The sequence below is a fragment of the Saccopteryx bilineata genome, chromosome 6, assembly GCF_036850765.1.
Source record: "Saccopteryx bilineata isolate mSacBil1 chromosome 6, mSacBil1_pri_phased_curated, whole genome shotgun sequence".
Classification (NCBI taxonomy): domain Eukaryota; kingdom Metazoa; phylum Chordata; class Mammalia; order Chiroptera; family Emballonuridae; genus Saccopteryx; species Saccopteryx bilineata.
The window spans coordinates 143,883,953-143,901,371 of record NC_089495.1 but is presented as its reverse complement, the minus strand read 5'-3'; the positions used below and the strand labels follow the sequence as shown (position 1 = coordinate 143,901,371).

Here is a 17,419-nt window from a genome sequence, read left to right as displayed (position 1 = left end):
CAAAAACAGGAGATTGCAAAGGGTTCCTTTTGAGACTTCAAAATGCCCTGAAGGCGAAAAAGTTCTCACTCTTCTTATTTAAAATAATTAGTTTTGTAGATGCATCAACACATACATGCACGCGTGTGACACACGTGCACACACACCCCTACTGCTGCTGCCAAAATTATTCTAAACAAATAACACCACTAACATCACAATTCTCCAGCTGCTGAGACACAGACAAAACAGCGTGGATTAGAAAGTAACAGCCTGTGAGAAGGTTGTTTTTCTACATAGGGGGACACCATTAATTTAAGTAATTGAGGTAACATCACAGACTAACAAGAATGTACTGCATAGTACAGAGAAGAGAAAAGACCTATAGAATTTTTATTTCATAATGAGCATCCACTCTGCTTTAGAGGAATAAATGGTGGCTGGGGAGGGCTGCATTGCTTCCAATTAGATGTGCACATTTTTATATTTAAGAGAAGAGAAATCAGTTGACACAGATCAAATTGTAGTCATTTGCATTATATTCACGGGCTAAAATCTCCATTTTAACTGAACATCTTGGAGTCCAATGCACTGGCGTTAGTTTAACAAGTACATATTAGCGAAGTACATGAAAATATTTTTTTAATTTTTCTGTTTTTTTAATCTAAGTTCTTGCTCTATCATAAGTCATTTTGATGTGGAGCTTATTGTTTCTTTCTAAATAATTCTGTGATTTTTTTTATAGGCAATTCAAAATCCCAATGACATCCAGCTTCAGGAAAAAGCTTGGAATGCAGTGTGTCCTCTGGTTGTGAGGCTAAAAAGATTTTATGAGTTTTCCATAAGGCTAGGTGAGTTTGTGTTTATAGTTTCCATGTCTCACATGTGCAGTTCTATTATGATGTTCGGTGACAGTCACAGGAGAGCTAGGTGCCTTAGCAAATGTCCTATAACCACCTGCTGGTCTTACCAGAGGCCATTCATGGACAAACAACACCTGTCCTTTTCATTTCTTTCAATTCACCTCCATGTCTCATCTCCTGAATTTCTTGGAACATTTAGAGCGTCTCTATGAGCGGCCCCTTTGGTTGTGCTCTCAGCTAAGCCCGACTCTTAAGGGTTTCACTATGGTCTGATTCTATTTCTGGATGATGGAGAAGTTGGGAAACTCATGTTACTGCTACCCCAAAAAGAACTTGGTTAGCTGGAGTCAGGCATAAATAGAATACAATAAAATACAAGAAAGATAAGCATAATGTTCTGCCCTTGAGCTTTACAGGGGTAGTCAACTTTTTTATACCTACCGCCCACTTTTTATCTCTGTTAGTAGTAAAATTTTCTAACCGCCCACCGGTTCCACAGTAATGGTGATTTATAAAGTAGGGAAGTAACTTTACTTTATAAAATTTATAAAGCAGAGTTACAGCAAGTTAAAGCATATAATAATAATTACTTACAAAATACTTTATGTCAGATTTTCGCTAAGTTTGGCAGAATAAATCTTTATAAAACAACTTACTATATTTAAATCTATCTTTTGATTTATACTTTGGTTGCTCTGCTACCACCCACCATGAAAGCTGGAACGCCCACTAGTGGGCGGTAGGGACCAGGTTGACTACCACTGATGTAGAACAAAGAAAACAAAACCAAACCCGGCAGAGGTACAGAATGGCTTCTCAGAAGTAAAGGTCAAGTCCAGTTTGCTATGATAGTCTTCTGGATTTGACCACCAATGTGACGTACCTGCTTCCCTCAACAGGCCAACTGTCTGAGGTTTCATTCGCTAATGTGTCTGGAATGAGGAAAAGGGTAGTCGTGTTCTACTCTAATTTTTCCAGAAGTGAATGCTACATTTTAAGAGGAAAATGGAGAAATTGAGGAGAATAATAGCCATGATATTGAGGGAACTTGATGCTAAGACCCAGAGGGAGGAAGAAGTTGAATGAACTGAACCAGTTGTTCAGGAAGAGAGAGCCTTTGAAGACTCGGGTTGGCTAGGGAGCTATTTCTCTGTTCCCTCAAAGCCTCTGTCTAGGACCTGAAACCTCGAGGAGACATGTTTCAGCTCAACAGAAGGGAAAAGCTCCACCTGCCAGAGCAGGTCAAGGTCGAACCAGCTGCCTCAGAAAGTAGTGCATGCCCAGAGACGGACAAGGCTCGACACGCCCTTGTAAAGATGCTGGAAAGGGCATGTAAGACTCTAGCGCAGGTGCTGGCGAGCATTGCTGTAAAGAGCCATATAACATATTTTAGGCATGCAGGCCAGCCTGTCTTTATTGCCATTGTGGCACAAAAATAACCACTGCCAATACATAGAGGAACCAGTGTGGCTATTTTTAAATAAAACTTTAAAATTTTATATAAAACCTTTACTTTTTATTTAACACTAAATAAAACCACAAAAGAGTTTTAAATAAAACTTTAAAAATTTTATTTTTTTATACAGAATAATTATTTGCATAGTCCCACTTACCCGCTCTACAACATTATTTAAAATTTTTTAAAAACTCTGTTAAATAAAAGTGGGGCCAGAGTTGGCAAACCCCTCGGGGAGAGGGTTGATTGAATGACTTGGTGCTCTTAGAAATATCCCACATATTAGAAATACATGGAAGTGAAAACTGCAGGGTTGTTTAGAGACACATAAGTAGAAGTGACAAGGCTGTTTCAAGGGCAATGATGGAGGTAGGTATGGCAATGGGTGTGTAGAAAAGATGTTGCTGAGATGAGGTGAGACGGTAGATACAGAGAAACACTGAACGGGCCCCGAGGTCTCTCTCCAAGGCAGGTCATCTAACCCAGGTGTTCACAAGCACCTCGTCTCCTCCTGGACCATGAATGGCTAACCCATGCACAGGTTCCAAAAACATGTATTTATGGTTTTCTAACACGGTTAGCAATTGGGACTACTGGGCAGCTGAGCTTAGAGAGGCATTTACATGACCATGCGGCCATGGGTGGGGGGCTTGTACTGGGGATACGCCTGCTCGCATGTGGGGTTCCTCCTCTTGCTGTCCGCACATGTCAGGTCACACACAATACCGGGAAAGACGGGGAAAGGAAGGACTCTGACAGGTGCCCTCTGAGAATGTCAGCTGGGGCTGCACATGGTGCTTTTTAATAGCTCTCTGTAGGTTCCCTCAAATGTGTATCTACCCCTTTGACTTTCAGAAAAAGCTCTGCAGAGTTTATTGGAGTCTCTGACCTGTCCGCCCTACACGCCAACGCAGCATCTGGAGCGGGAGCAGGCCCTGGCCAAGGAGTTCGCGGAAATCCTGCATTTTACCCTTCGATTCGATGAGCTGAAGGTGAGGCCACTTACCTCTGACAGTTTAACAAACTGGTACTGAGCACCTGCTATGTACAGGTCCTCTGCAGAGCTGTGGGGTTGGGAGACAGCGCCGAGTGAGAGATGGAATGTGGTGAGAATATTCACTCTGTGGTCAAAGTGACTCAGGATTGTGGTTTTTACATGACGATTCAAAATCTGCCTATGACAATAGGATAAAACCTTTTGTGAGTGTCTGTTTCTCATTGAGGACAAATAAATACACAGTAAAAACCGGGCATATTTTTAAATAATGAAGCTCTGAGTACTTATTTTTAACCAAATGTTGCTTTGACTCTTGTGTAGCAAGGAGAAATCTTGGCGTATTTAGAAACCTAGTGTGGGGCTCCCAGTACACTCCCCATCCAATGCTGAGAGAGGACCTTCTTCCCTCCCTTCTTAATTTCAGATGCGGAACCCGGCGATTCAGAATGACTTCAGCTACTACAGGAGAACAATAAGTCGCAACCGCATTAACAACATGCACGTGAGTCCCGGGTCTCCTGGTCCAGACACCCAATCTCCCATCTTCTTTGATGTCTGCATCAGGCAGGGCACAGGGAGGAGGCGAAGACTTGTCTGTAATGCAATTTCCAGAGGATGCTGTGTGGGGATTTTGTCCATCTCTTTATCAATTGCATCTTCTCTTCTTGTTTTCATCAGCTAGACATTGAGAACGAAGTCAATAATGAGATGGCCAATCGAATGTCCCTCTTCTATGCAGAAGCCACGCCGATGCTGAAAACCCTTAGCAATGCCACCATGCACTTTGTCTCTGAAGTAAGTGGAATTGAGCAACAAGGTGCTTTAATTCTCTATTGAGCCCAAAAGCTGCCTGCAAGGCTAACATGCATTTGTGTCTGCCAAACAGAACAAAACCCTGCCCATTGAGAACACCACAGACTGCCTCAGCACGATGACGAGTGTCTGTAAAGTTATGCTGGAGACGCCGTAAGTTACACCAGAGGTGCATTCATGGTCAGGAGCTTGTTGATGTGATGATGGTGATGACGCCATCTAACAATTGGGTTGGCACATTAACATTTACACACCTGCTGTCTGAATTAATTTCATAAAGAACCTTAGGTGATAGGTGTCGCTATCCTATTGGAGAGATAAGAAAGCTAAGGCTCACTTTCTAAAGATCACGTAGCTTGTTAGATAGCAGAACCAAAACTCGAGTCAAAGATGTTATAGAAATTGTGTAAGAATCAAGTGGGGGGTTGGGTGAAATCACTGGGTATTATGCCAATATATTAGAGAAAAGATTTGGAACCAAGAGAAGTGGTGAGACTGTTGCAAAAGTGATAACGAAAATTTCTCTCTCTTGCTCTCTCACTCTCACTCTGAGTAGTTTCTTTATATTTAAACTGGTTACTTGATTTTTTAAAATGGTTTAGGTTGTTAACAATGAGACAGTATGGCAATGAGGAAATCCACATTCAAAAGTCAGGATTCCATTTACATCTGTAGCCCCTACTGGACCCTCGAACAAGTGGTCAAAGCTGCCTGGGACCTGGCTTCCCCGCGTGCTGAAGCTCTCACAGTGTGGGGGCCTGGCTTCCCCGCGTGCTGAAGCTCTCACGGTGTCGGGGCCTGGCTTCCCCGCGTGCTGAAGCTCTCACAGTGTGGGGGCCTGGCTTCCCCGCGTGCTGAAGCTCTCACGGTGTGGGGGCCTGGCTTCCCCGCGTGCTGAAGCTCTCACGGTGTGGGGGCCTGGCTTCCCCGCGTGCTGAAGCTCTCACGGTGTCGGGGCCTGGCTTCCCCGCGTGCTGAAGCTCTCACGGTGTGGGGGCCTGGCTTCCCCGCGTGCTGAAGCTCTCACGGTGTCGGGGCCTGGCTTCCCCGCGTGCTGAAGCTCTCACGGTGTGGGGGCCTGGCTTCCCCGCGTGCTGAAGCTCTCACGGTGTGGGGGCCTGGCTTCCCCGCGTGCTGAAGCTCTCACGGTGTGGGGGCCTGGCTTCCCCGCGTGCTGAAGCTCTCACGGTGTGGGGGCCTGGCTTCCCCGCGTGCTGAAGCTCTCACGGTGTGGGGGCCTGGCTTCCCCGCGTGCTGAAGCTCTCACGGTGTGGGGGCCTGGCTTCCCTGCGTGCTGAAGCTCTCACGGTGTGGGGGCCTGGCTTCCCCGCGTGCTGAAGCTCTCACGGTGTGGGGGCCTGGCTTCCCCGCGTGCTGAAGCTCTCACGGTGTGGGGGCCTGGCTTCCCCGCGTGCTGAAGCTCTCACGGTGTCGGGGCCTGGCTTCCCCGCGTGCTGAAGCTCTCACGGTGTGGGGGCCTGGCTTCCCCGCGTGCTGAAGCTCTCACGGTGTCGGGGCCTGGCTTCCCCGCGTGCTGAAGCTCTCACGGTGTGGGGGCCTGGCTTCCCCGCGTGCTGAAGCTCTCACGGTGTCGGGGCCTGGCTTCCCCGCGTGCTGAAGCTCTCACAGTGCCATCTAGGTTGCCATATGCGGGAGGCCCAGAGGTAGCAAGAATGCCTTAGAAAACTTGACGTTCTGTTCAAGTGTAAGATGACATAAATATTAAATATTTTGCTTGTATTGAAGTTGAGACTTATTTCAAGACAAAAACCAATAATTATCTTCATTGAGGGACCAGTTCATAATGAAATAGATATTAAGAAAGCCCCTAGTATTAGCTCAAGTAATCTGAATAATCAGAGACCCTGTCGGGGTAAATGAACAAAATTCAAACTTCACAAATACTTTCAGCCCAATGAACAGCACCTCATTTCTTCAGGTATCTCCCACAATTCAATTCAATCTGCACCTGTATCTTAACAAAGGTAGTTATCCTGACTGCAGGCACGATAGCTGCTCTGTGGAAATGAGCTTGATTCTTTTTCTTTATAATGAAACCATTATTCTCCATAATCTTGGACAGCCAGAGAGAACTGCTATAAAATATTCAAGATTGATGGGTGGGGAGTGATGGACGCAGTGAGCTGGCATGCTGAAGGGCAGAAGAGAAGAGAATTGACTGCCCTCTAATTTACCTTATTTTCACGCTGAATTGCTGGTTGGATAGATTCAAGGAGAATTATCATTATGGGTTTCTAGAAGAGCATATTAACCCAGCTGGTGCAGGTCTGGGATTGTTCTCAAGAGAGGGTTGGAGGAGTCTAAAGCAGCCAGTGTGGAGCCGTAAATGAGCATACTCGGGCCAGGCAGTAACCGGGGCCATCTCTTGTCTCTCCCAGGGAGTACAGGAGTAGGTTTACGAGCGAAGAGACGCTGATGTTCTGCATGAGGGTGATGGTGGGGGTCATCATCCTCTACGACCATGTCCACCCTGTGGGAGCTTTCTGCAAGACATCCAAGATCGATGTAAGAATAATTATAAAATGTGCTTTCCAATAAGAGGTCGTGAATGTTGCCAAAGAGACCTTGCTTTTCCCTCTCATCCATTCCCTACCAAGAATGACCTCTGAGATCCAAGCCCCATCCTGGCAGCTCTCTCCAGGAGAGGAAGTCCAGTCCTTTTTATGTGCTTACAACTGAACATCCAACCTCAAAAGCATAACAGAAACGTGGAGGGGCTGACCCCCCAGCCTGTAGCGGAGCTGAACAGATAGATGAACGGTCACTTAGCTGCAAGTTGCCCCTTCATTGTACCTTGAGTGCTATGTAAATGTATTCCTCATATGTTCTCTGAGCCTCCATGTGTACAGCACAGGGAGATACTAAATTATAAGGCACCCTGCACAATCCCAGACAACATGCCAACTTCCTCTCCTTCTGAGCTTGGCAGTGAGCCCACCAGGTCCACGTGCCTGTTCTTGTCATCAGCATGTGCCCAGAGTACTCTCCTCTCCTCGGATGGGCGGATTCCTTTAAGGTCCTCTTCAAATATTCCCTCCTCCCCTTCTTTCTTCTCTGACCCTCAGAGCATTTATCCTTTTAGATTTTCTCATGCCCCCACAGATGTAGATCAATGAGGAGCAGAGACCATTATCTATACACTCAATGTCTGATTTACTGCCGAGCCGCATCTTTGGCATATAGAACATGGGACTCGGTAGATGCTCCATAGAGTTTTCCTTCTGAAGGAATGAATAAAATTGGAAAACAAGTGATTTTGGTGTGGAAGAGATTTCCTGTTGATCGTGGAATAAAGCTTGCCTCTTCTCAGCCCAGCGCTTGCTTCAAGCATCACCCAGCAGTGTATCCCATGTATTGATAAGCCTCTTAAGTACAGAACAGGCCCTCCTGGTACTAACATTCTGACGCGGCTGAGTTGGGTGGCACACTCTGTGTTCCTTCATCTGCACAGAACAGCATCTGTTCTGAACGCACAGGAAGTCTGCATGCCCAGAGGACCCATGAGTCTGCAGAATGTAAGAAAATTTATCAGTTTAAAATACAACCTGGATGACTCATTTTGAGATTCTGGCTTCCTAACACGGTTAGACATGGCTCTTCATTATTTGTAATGTAACTATTTCTGTGCGAAGAAAATAAATGTCTAATATGGAAACTACAGGAAATCACAATACAGGAAATTAAATGTATCTGTAGTAACCTCAGCACAGATGGATGGCCACTGTCAGCAGGGTCAGCATACATATGCCCCTTCTGCTTACATAGATGTTTATGTATGTGTATAAGTACTTACCAAATTAGCACCCTGGACTAATGTGGTTTTTAAACATTTAAGTTATATAACAGTATATTATAGAAACTTTTATACCAATAAATATTTTACTTTGTAAAGCTTAACATTTTTATGCAATAGATTGAGTATAAATAACTCTATTAACAACTCCATGAACATCATTTGAATATAGATTGCGTTTATTACCTGGTACTCATAGGACAGTCTCATCTACCATAACCATTTGTTAACTTGTCACAGAGTCAATAATTAAAAATACACTAGGTACAATTGTGTCTTGTATTCTTAACCTTTGAAAAGCTTGTCATTGCTTGCCATTCACTGAGCCTTTCCGTTGAGGTCCTAAGCATTCTATGATGTTCCATCTAACCACACATCATCTTGATGAAGTCTGTTTGTTCATGCAGGTCTCACTTAGAAATGTCCTCATACTAAATTTTTCATGTATCTCTAAAAAAGTTTTGAGTTTACCAAATACAACTGTATTAGTTGGGCCATTTATTTTGATAACATAAAGGATCTTCCAATCAGCTTCTAAGCCAGGAGTTACATGCACTGGGCTTATAAATCCTTAAGTGTTGACATCAACTGTGAAAAAAATAGTAATATTTATCTGTGAGGCCTTGGCATAGGAACTATTATATGCACTTACAAAAAACTTGCCCTGGAGTGCAAAAGAGATATTCAATGAGATCTAGAAACCCAGATGAGGGAGACACTCCCTGTGTTAGAGGCAGAGACAGAAGGATGGTGGGCTGTCACCTTTTGAGGTAGAGCTTGAAGAAGGGGTAGGCTCTTACTAAATGGACACAAACAAGGGGAATTCTCAGGCAGAAGGAATCATCAGAGCAAAGTTACCAAGGCACATGGGGGTATGCACCCTTTAGAGACTAGATGCTCTTCTTGGCTGCCAGAAAAGCCATGCTGAAATGAGAAAGCATTTTCAACCGATGTCCTTAAAATTGTATGCGATAATCTATAACCTAGCCCCTGGCCTGAACTATGTCCAGAATTCCAGACCTCACCTCCTCTGGATACCTGAAACAGTCATCCTCAAATTGAAGGTCATCCTTTGCCCACAAAGCTATTCCTCCTCCTGGGCTATTGGCTCAGGTATCTTACCTTCCTCCAACCCGGTCCCTGAGCCAGAAACCTGTATTTGTCTTTCAGAATCTAGGAATTGTCTTCTTGTCTTCTTTCCCCTTTTTCACCTTCATATCTTATCAAGTCACCAATCCTATGGACTGGATCTCAGATTAGTATTCCCCATCTCTCTTGGACTCTCCATCTGTGAGCAGGAATACTGTGATACGATTGCAGACAAATATTATAACGACAGAGGTTATGATGAGCAGAGTTACTAGAGTATTAACGAACTGCTGTTCTTTTTCCTAGATGAAAGGCTGCATAAAAGTTTTGAAGGAGCAGGCCCCAGACAGTGTGGAGGGGCTGCTGAACGCCCTCAGGTGAGCCTCCGCCCGTGCGAGACCCACAGGACAGCCAGCCTTCAGAACCTTTTCAAACTTAGATGCCACCAGGAACAGAGGGCAGGGGCACTAGGTTCAACCCCTTGCGTAGTTGAACACATTTACTCTTCCCAACAACCTGTGAAGGTCAGCGCCATTCTCATCATCTTCTTTTTACAGACAGAAGAAACTGAGATTTAGAGAAGTCAGATAACTTGCCAAAAGTTGCACAGCAGATGGCCAAGCCATGACCTAAACTCAGGTCTGAGCGACCCCACAGGTCAGAAGCCTAACTCCCGGCCACCCTGCTCTGTGGTTGTGGTTAGTAGGGGCTCAGCAGATGAAGCCACCTCCCAGGTCCCTCTTCCCTCTTCACTGATGGATCCCAAAACTGGCTGCACAGAAGAGTTGTGTGGATAGCTTTAGAAACTGCTGACGCTCACAGGCCAACCCAGACCGAATGAATTAGAGTCCTCGGAATGGGGCTCAGGCACCCACTGTGTTTGTAGATTTGTTCTTTTATATATATATTTTTTTCTTTTAAAGAGTTTATTTATTGATTTCTTAAATTCTTTTTATTTTATTTATTCATTTTTAGAGAGGAGAGAGAGAGAGGGAGAGAGAGGAGAGAGAGACAAAAAGAGAGAAGGGGGGAGGAGCTGGAAGCATCAACTCCCACATGTGCCTTGACCAGGCAAGCCAGGGTTTCAAACCGGCGACCTCAGCATTCCAGGTCGACGCTTTATCCACTGCGCCACCACAGGTCAGACCTGTAGATTTGTTTTGAAACTCCCTGAGCATTGACATATGCAGCTGCCAGAATTGGGGAACCTGTCCCACAAGGTCTGGGTGCTCAAGTATTTGGCAGCTGTGGCCCGTGATAGTTCCTCTCTGCCAATAAGTAATGCCCGAGCACCTTCAGGAAAGGGATGCTCACTGTGTAGCTGTGATGTGTCTACAGGAATTCGTCAAATCATTCATTGTGTAAGTCATTCCAATACTGGATTACGTCCTGAAAAGTTTATGGTCCCTTAGCTATCTTACCCATTTTTTATTTCCCTCAGTTCTACCCAATATTGTGTACACAGTAAGTGTTCAATAAATGTAATTGGAATGGAGCAATAATATTCCACCTACGTATCACACTTATGTTTTATACTCCGCTCCAAGTCACGTTGTCTTATTTCGTCATCAGCACGTGGAGAAGGAAGGCTCATTTGTTACCCTCCCTCAGGAGATAAAGAAGCTGAGATACACAGGAAGCCTGTGACTAGACCCTGAGGTTGACCCTGGTCTGTGGCACTTCTAAGTCATCATTGTTCAAGACAGCTGTAGAGTTGATATAAGCGCCTTCCAGATTCTGTGGGTCAGCCAAGGGATTATCCAGTGGTGTCCATTTCACAGGAAGCTGGTTTTCCGTCTCAGTATGGAGACTTTCATACTTAAGTGTTTCAAGTCTTCAGCTTCATTCAATCAAGGAAGACTTCTAGAGCAGGGCAACATTGTAGGCTGTGGGTCCCCTCCAAGTGCTGGCATGTGTGTGTCCTGTAAGCAGTGTGCAGAGTGAGAGAGCACAGGCTTTTAGAGCAGCCAGACCCGAATCCAAATTGTTCACAGATCCTTCATCGCCATCTCTGTGATCGGAACGGGTCACGGAACCTCTCTAAATCTCAGTGTTGACATCTGTAAAGTGGAGGCAAATAACCTTTCTTGCAAAGAGTCAGAGTGAGTGAAATGAACTTCAGTGGAGAGCCTAGGACATCATCAAGACTTTATTACATATTACTTCTCCTTCCCTTCCTTTTCATAAACTATTTCCGCACTAGGTTAATGTGAGGATGCAAATTACATTACATTATTATTATTATTATTATTTGTTCACTGCATTTGTGCCCCATGGTGGTGGCAATCAGGATGAGTGTTGTCTAAAAAACAGGAAACTAGAAGTGGTCTTTTTTTTTTTTTTTTTTGTATTTTTCTGAAGCTGGAAACGGGGAGGCAGTCAGACTCCCGCATGCACCCGACCGGGATCCACTTGGCACGCCCACCAGGGGGCGATGCTCTGCCCATCTGGGGCACTGCTCTGTTGCTACCAGAGCCACTCTAGCGCCGAGGCAAAGGCCACAGAGCCATCCCCAGCGCCCGGGCCATCTTTGCTCCAGTGGAGCCTCAGCTGCGGGAGGGGAAGAGAGAGACGGAGAGAAAGGAGAGGGGGAGGGGTGGAGAAGCAGATGGGCGCCTCTCCTGTGTGCCCTGGCCGGGAATCGAACCCGGGACTTCCGCACACCAGGCCGACGCTCTACCACTGAGCCAACCGGCCAGGGCCGACTATAAGTGGTCTTAGTGCTGCTAGGTTGCTATTCAAATCCCTATTTTGAAATTTGTGACTTAGCGGGGGTAACCCAGATGGCCAGGTGTCTGCACTCAATCACGTGAAGTCTACCTGCCTGGAAAATGAGATTGCTTCATATCTCCTCTGTAGTTATTTGATTATTTGATCCACTTGTTTAATAACCACAATACAAAATTCCTTTGGAAGGAAGAATCAACTATTCAATCTGTACAAGATACTCTGAGTGTAGGAATGTGACTCTCTGTCTAAAGGACCAACCTAAGTTTGATATATAAGTATCCCTCGTGTCTCCCAAGGTAAGGATGGGCTGGCGAGTCATTACAGAAGCTTTCACAGAGCACTATTTGCACAGTGAACTCCATCATTTTCTCTCCATCCAGGTTCACTACAAAGCACTTGAATGATGAATCAACTTCTAAACAGATTCGAGCAATGCTTCAGTAAAGCTCTGCTCCAAGAAGAGGATCTATGTACTGACCTCAGAAGATGTATATGTTTACATAATTTAATACAGATTGATGTTAATACTTGTGTATTTACATAACCGTTTCCTTGTTGTCACTGAAATATATGGACCTTAATTTGTATCCTGACTGACTCAACCCAGCAGAGCATAAATTGACTTGAGCCTTACCTTTGATATCTAAAATGAAACCCCTTTCTCCAAAGGCAAAATTTGGAGACTTTGAACTTTGCCGCTTGAGTCCTTTAACTACACCTGTAGCAATCAGACATTGCTAATAGCTAATAGTTTGTGGTAGTGTTTAAATTCTAGATGTATAATCTCTCTGGGAAGTATATTATAGAAACACAAAGTATTTGATATCCTGTATTGGCTCAGCTACAGGAAACACAACTGATACCCTGACAGAAGGAGAGAGGGATGGGAAAAAGAAAAATGCATGTGGGGCTTCCGGCCCATGTGTTTGGAACTCAGAATGTGCTCTCTTTCCTGAGACTGCAGACCACACGCACAGCCTTCCCATTTGCACGTGTTTTATTCATCAGCACATTCACTTTCTGTCTAGACTTATATCCCTCCAAAATGTTTTTTCAATTTTGCAAGAGGAAAGTCATCTGTTTGGAGCAGTTAGCAAGAGAGAAGCAGGAACAGACAGGTGCGCTGTCACAGGTGGGCTGATAAAAGTGGCTGTCCTGGAAGTGGGGGACAAGTTGGGAGGAAGGACACCCAGGTAACAGGACAGTCATCTCTATGCTTTACCCATCTATCTGCTGGGACAAGGAAAGGGAGCTCTGGCTTTGAAATTGTGGAGAAGTTTGCTGACATTCCAGTCATTTGGGCACTCTTCGGCACACAGCTCCTTTTAATAAGAGCTTTGATCTCTGTGGACCATTCCCATGACTATAAAGGTCTGGGGCACTTCATTAGTTACCAGAAGACTGAAAATTTGGAGGGGAAGAAATCTATGTTTCCTGGCCCCCTGGTCCCTTGTACGCAGCATCTCCCGGTCCCCATGGCTAGCTTATTGCCATGTATAAAGCCAAAGTTCCTGAATTTAGTTCTAGCCCCACTGATTCACAGAGAGATCTTGAGAAATTCACCTAAGCACTGTGTCTTACCTTTCTTATCTATAAAATGGATATTGAAAACAGACACTCTGCAAGAGTGTGAGTCATTACAACAACTGACCCCTACGTGCTTCTCTGTAGAAGTAGAGTCCTCTAAGCATGATCCCACCTTACCCTCATGATTGATGGTAGGACAAAACCTAGAGTCATTCTGACTGAAGATCAGGGTTCAGAATGAAATCAGGGAAATCAAATCTCCAATAAAAGGAAGATGAGACAGAGGGTGACGCCAATCAGGATGCTCCCTGCCCCGATGGAAGACTAGAACCCAGGACGCCCCCTCCGGACTCCATGTTCTTTCGATTTCACCACATGGCCTATGCATACCTACTACAGGGGTGATACTGGATAATTCAAAGTAAACCCTCAGTCTGGCCTAGGTAATTACTTTCTATTTCTGACAGACAGAAGGAGTTACCCCGTGAATGATAGTTCCAGAAGTTGAGTCTGGGTACGTTAGAGCTCGGCATCATTCACAACGTCCCGAGGGGTGAGCTGTCACACCACTGCTTTAAAGACTGTAAGGGCCAGGTGACATTCCCTTGAGGTCTCTGAGAAAAGGGGGGACCTACATTTGTTTTATTTTATTTTTAACAAAGAAACCCAGCCAAGTGGCAGAACAGATTCCATGGTCTATATCTAAATGTCAGTCAACAGAGAGGAAAGACTCTTTTTTTAATGTTTTTCAAGCTGGACCAGTACAGATGCTTGGCTGGTATTTCTCCCACCAGAGCAGAAATACACTAGATGGCCTTCAAGACCCTTTCAGGCCTAGGGATTCTAAAATCCCAGAGTAAACCAGAAAGTAGGGTAGCAATGGATGCACAAATTCATTAAGTATCCAGCTTAAGAAATGTTCTTCTATTTGGAAGGCACACATTATCCTTTGGCAACAATTGTCAAGACTGGAAATAGAGAGTCACTGAATGTTTTATCATCACTGGGTCAATTTTCCTCCTTTATCAGGAAAGGAGATGAAGTCATGGAAAGAGGAATGGTCTTTCAGAGTACATAGTTGAGTATGTGTATAATTTTTAATTAGACTTTCTATCAAATGGGACCAAATATATGGGAGGGGCTGCTGGCCTACCCCAATTTAGCCAGGTCATGTTGTCTCAAAGTCAAGATTTATTCACCAGTATATGGATTCTCCAAAGCCCAGGGTCTGAACTGTTGCCTCTGACTATGAGGAGGACAGGTTAACTGAACGTCTGTGATCGCTAACAGGTGATGGACCTCAGGTCCACGCCAGAAGTACTGTGGGAGACAAATTCTTTTAACAGACTGTCCTACAGGCATCAGGAGTCCTTGAACAATCACTATTCTTGTGTGCTGCATGCACATGCATCCAAGACCTATGGGTGGCTTAGGGGAAAATGCTAGTGACCATATATCCATGTCAATGTTAACTATATTTCCTACTTGATGTCTCCTAGTTTTCAAGTAAACAGTGTTTTCCATTACTCAGATATTTATTTTGGGGACAAGCAACAAAATGGAAATTATGTTTCTTGAAGTCACTGCTATTTTGGTGTTATAAATTTGTTCTCAGAAATCTTTCATATACTATAAGGAGTTAGTCATAAAAAATAAAAATAGGTGCAATAAATGTTTGAACTGTGGTGACCCGTTCAGGCTGGCATATTGATTTACAACCTGAAAGAAAGTCTTGGATACTATACTTTAACTATTAACTAATATCATGCTTTATAAAAGTTTGCTCCTAGTCATCACCATTATATCAAGATATTAATGGTAAAATGAACTTTTAGATACATCATCTATCATTTCACCGAAGTAAAAATAATTTCATGCTTCCTTGAAAGAAAAATAGATCCTACTAAATTTTGGGATCCAGTTGTCCAGTAGATCTTTTGATTCAATTTTATATACTAGAAAGCTATGAGATTTTCAGATTTTAATAATAAATATTAGGATTTTATTTGAAAGGAACAAACACTTCGAAGCTCAATTTCCCCACCTCATCTATAAAGGCTGTTGCATACACAAAGCTGTTTAAAGTCGTCATGTATTGTTTGCTAAAGTCATTGTAATATTTTTTTGCCCGTTTTGCCTCTTTTTGTACACAAGTTTTGGGTGTGAAATGAAAATTAAAGTTTGGTACATATATTTAAAAATACACCTACATTTATATGATGTTCAAGGTTGAGTGGGCGATAAACACACAATCATAGACACATGCCAAACATAGAAAGTTGCTGAACATTTGTTCTGGGCACCAGGAAATCACACCATCTGCCTTTGACTTTTCTGTCTTAGTTTCTTCTTACACAACATGAAATACCCCAAGTGTACAGCTCTGGTTATCAGCTATATATGACTAAGTTCAGCAAAGACTTCTCATCAGAAAAAAAGCATTATTTAAATAGAGGAATGATTGATATCTAGAAATGCATGAGATATATTTGTCCAAAGAGGCTAAAAATCCTAATAAATGCTCTTTCAGTCATTTTTTTAAGTACATTAGCACTTTATGAATTTTGCTAAATCAGCAAATAACCTGTTCCTTATATAGACATACATTTTTTTCAGGCAACTTTAGCACTAAAGCCATTCTCTTGACTATTGAACATTAAAACTATTCTAGAGCATGACTTTTAATGCCTGTCTGTACCTTGTAAGCTTATCACTTGAGACCTAATTATGTGTGATCTTAATGGGTCACAATCTCCAAGAGAAACTTTCTATAAAGTTCTATGTGAAAGACAAAGAGAAATGAATACAAATGGGACATTTTCTATAAATTGGCATATGGACAAATTATAAGTGGATGAAAGCTGAGAAGGAGAGAGATTAAATTAAAAGAGTGCTGAGAGTTAAAGGGGAAAAAGAGGAGTAGAGTATGTGTGATTGTCAAGAACACAGCTAGAGAGGGATTGAACACCCTTCATACCAGTCAAGGTTCTTTGTGAAGGACGGGATGAAGAGTTCAGCTGGCTGCATTCATGATGCCTGTTGAATATTTGCAATTTGTGTTCACATCAGATTTTATGTTTCAAGTTATCAATGAGCAAATAGAATTTGTAAGTGCTATTTGAAAGATCTGTAACTATACTTACTCAGCACAAACTAAGTGACTGATTCAATGATATTTAATTCTATTGATTCATTGAAATTATTTATATTCATTAAGTATTTAATTTATTCAATGCCAGAATTTTTATCTCTGTTAGTAAAAGAAAATCCCTGCTCACACCGACGTGGTGTCTAAATAATAAGAGGTCTTGGTAGTTCAGTCGGCTTCAACTCAAAAGAAAATTCAAGAAGAGAGTTTTTCTGCCCTGGTCAAATCAAGTTTCTGGGACTTGATTTGAGGTATTTTTACCTCTGTAACTCTTTCCTTGCCTGTTTCCTCTTACACAAAGTTCATAAATCCTGGAAATACTGGAGGTGGATATCCTGAAAATACCTTCTGCAAAATGCTTCCATCAAAACACCATTTGAAATGTTGGTAAGATTTCAGATGCCCTAACATTTAGTTTATAAGGAGTCTTTTAGGCTGTAAGTTCTCATAAACTCAGTTAGGAAAATCATTTCTCCATGAAATCTTCCAGTTTTCCTCATCAAATAACAAAGTTCGAGATCCCTTTTCTTGGCCCTGCTTTCTGTTCATGTTTTAAAGAATCCTGGTTTGCACCATGACAGAGTTTGTTTCAAGTCAAGAGCTCTATTTTATTAACCATTCCTAAACCACCCAAGAGCTAAAGTCTTCAATGTTATGACTTAAGGATATGTAGTTTTTTTGTTGTTGTTGTTTTTTTAATAAATTTTTATTAATGGTAATGGGATGACATTAATAAATCAGGGTACATATATTCAAAGAAAACATGTCTAGGTTATTTTGTCATTAAATTATGTTGCGTACCCCTCGCCCAAAGTCAGATTGTCCTCCACCACCCTCTATCTAGTTCTCTGTGCCCCTCCCCCTCCCCCTAACTCTCTCCCTCCCTCCCTCCCATGTCCTCCCTCCCCCCACCCCTGGTAACCACCACACTCTTGTCCATGTCTCTTAGTCTCATTTTTATGTTCCACCAATGTATGGAATCATGTAGTTCTTGTTTTTTTCT

At 43.2% G+C, this 17,419-nt stretch overlaps 1 protein-coding gene and 1 non-coding gene across 4 annotated transcripts in view; one reads left to right on the top strand and one right to left on the bottom strand.

The window, feature by feature from the left end:
• Positions 1-17,087, top strand: part of CYRIA (CYFIP related Rac1 interactor A) — a 97,873-nt gene extending 80,786 nt beyond the window's left edge. For all 3 annotated transcript variants that reach the window (XM_066235008.1, XM_066235010.1, XM_066235009.1), the window contains 8 exons: positions 725-830; positions 3,154-3,290; positions 3,720-3,797; positions 3,974-4,090; positions 4,182-4,261; positions 6,508-6,634; positions 9,318-9,388; positions 12,122-17,087. In XM_066235008.1, coding sequence (XP_066091105.1) covers positions 725-830; positions 3,154-3,290; positions 3,720-3,797; positions 3,974-4,090; positions 4,182-4,261; positions 6,508-6,634; positions 9,318-9,388; positions 12,122-12,185 — 780 coding nt within the window. In that variant the 3' untranslated portion in view covers positions 12,186-17,087. The remainder of the gene's footprint in view (positions 1-724; positions 831-3,153; positions 3,291-3,719; positions 3,798-3,973; positions 4,091-4,181; positions 4,262-6,507; positions 6,635-9,317; positions 9,389-12,121) is intronic.
• TRNAT-GGU (transfer RNA threonine (anticodon GGU)) lies at positions 11,638-11,713 on the bottom strand. The gene has a single exon. It is a non-coding gene; the product is annotated as a tRNA-Thr (tRNA).
• Positions 17,088-17,419: the final 332 nt, after the last annotated feature.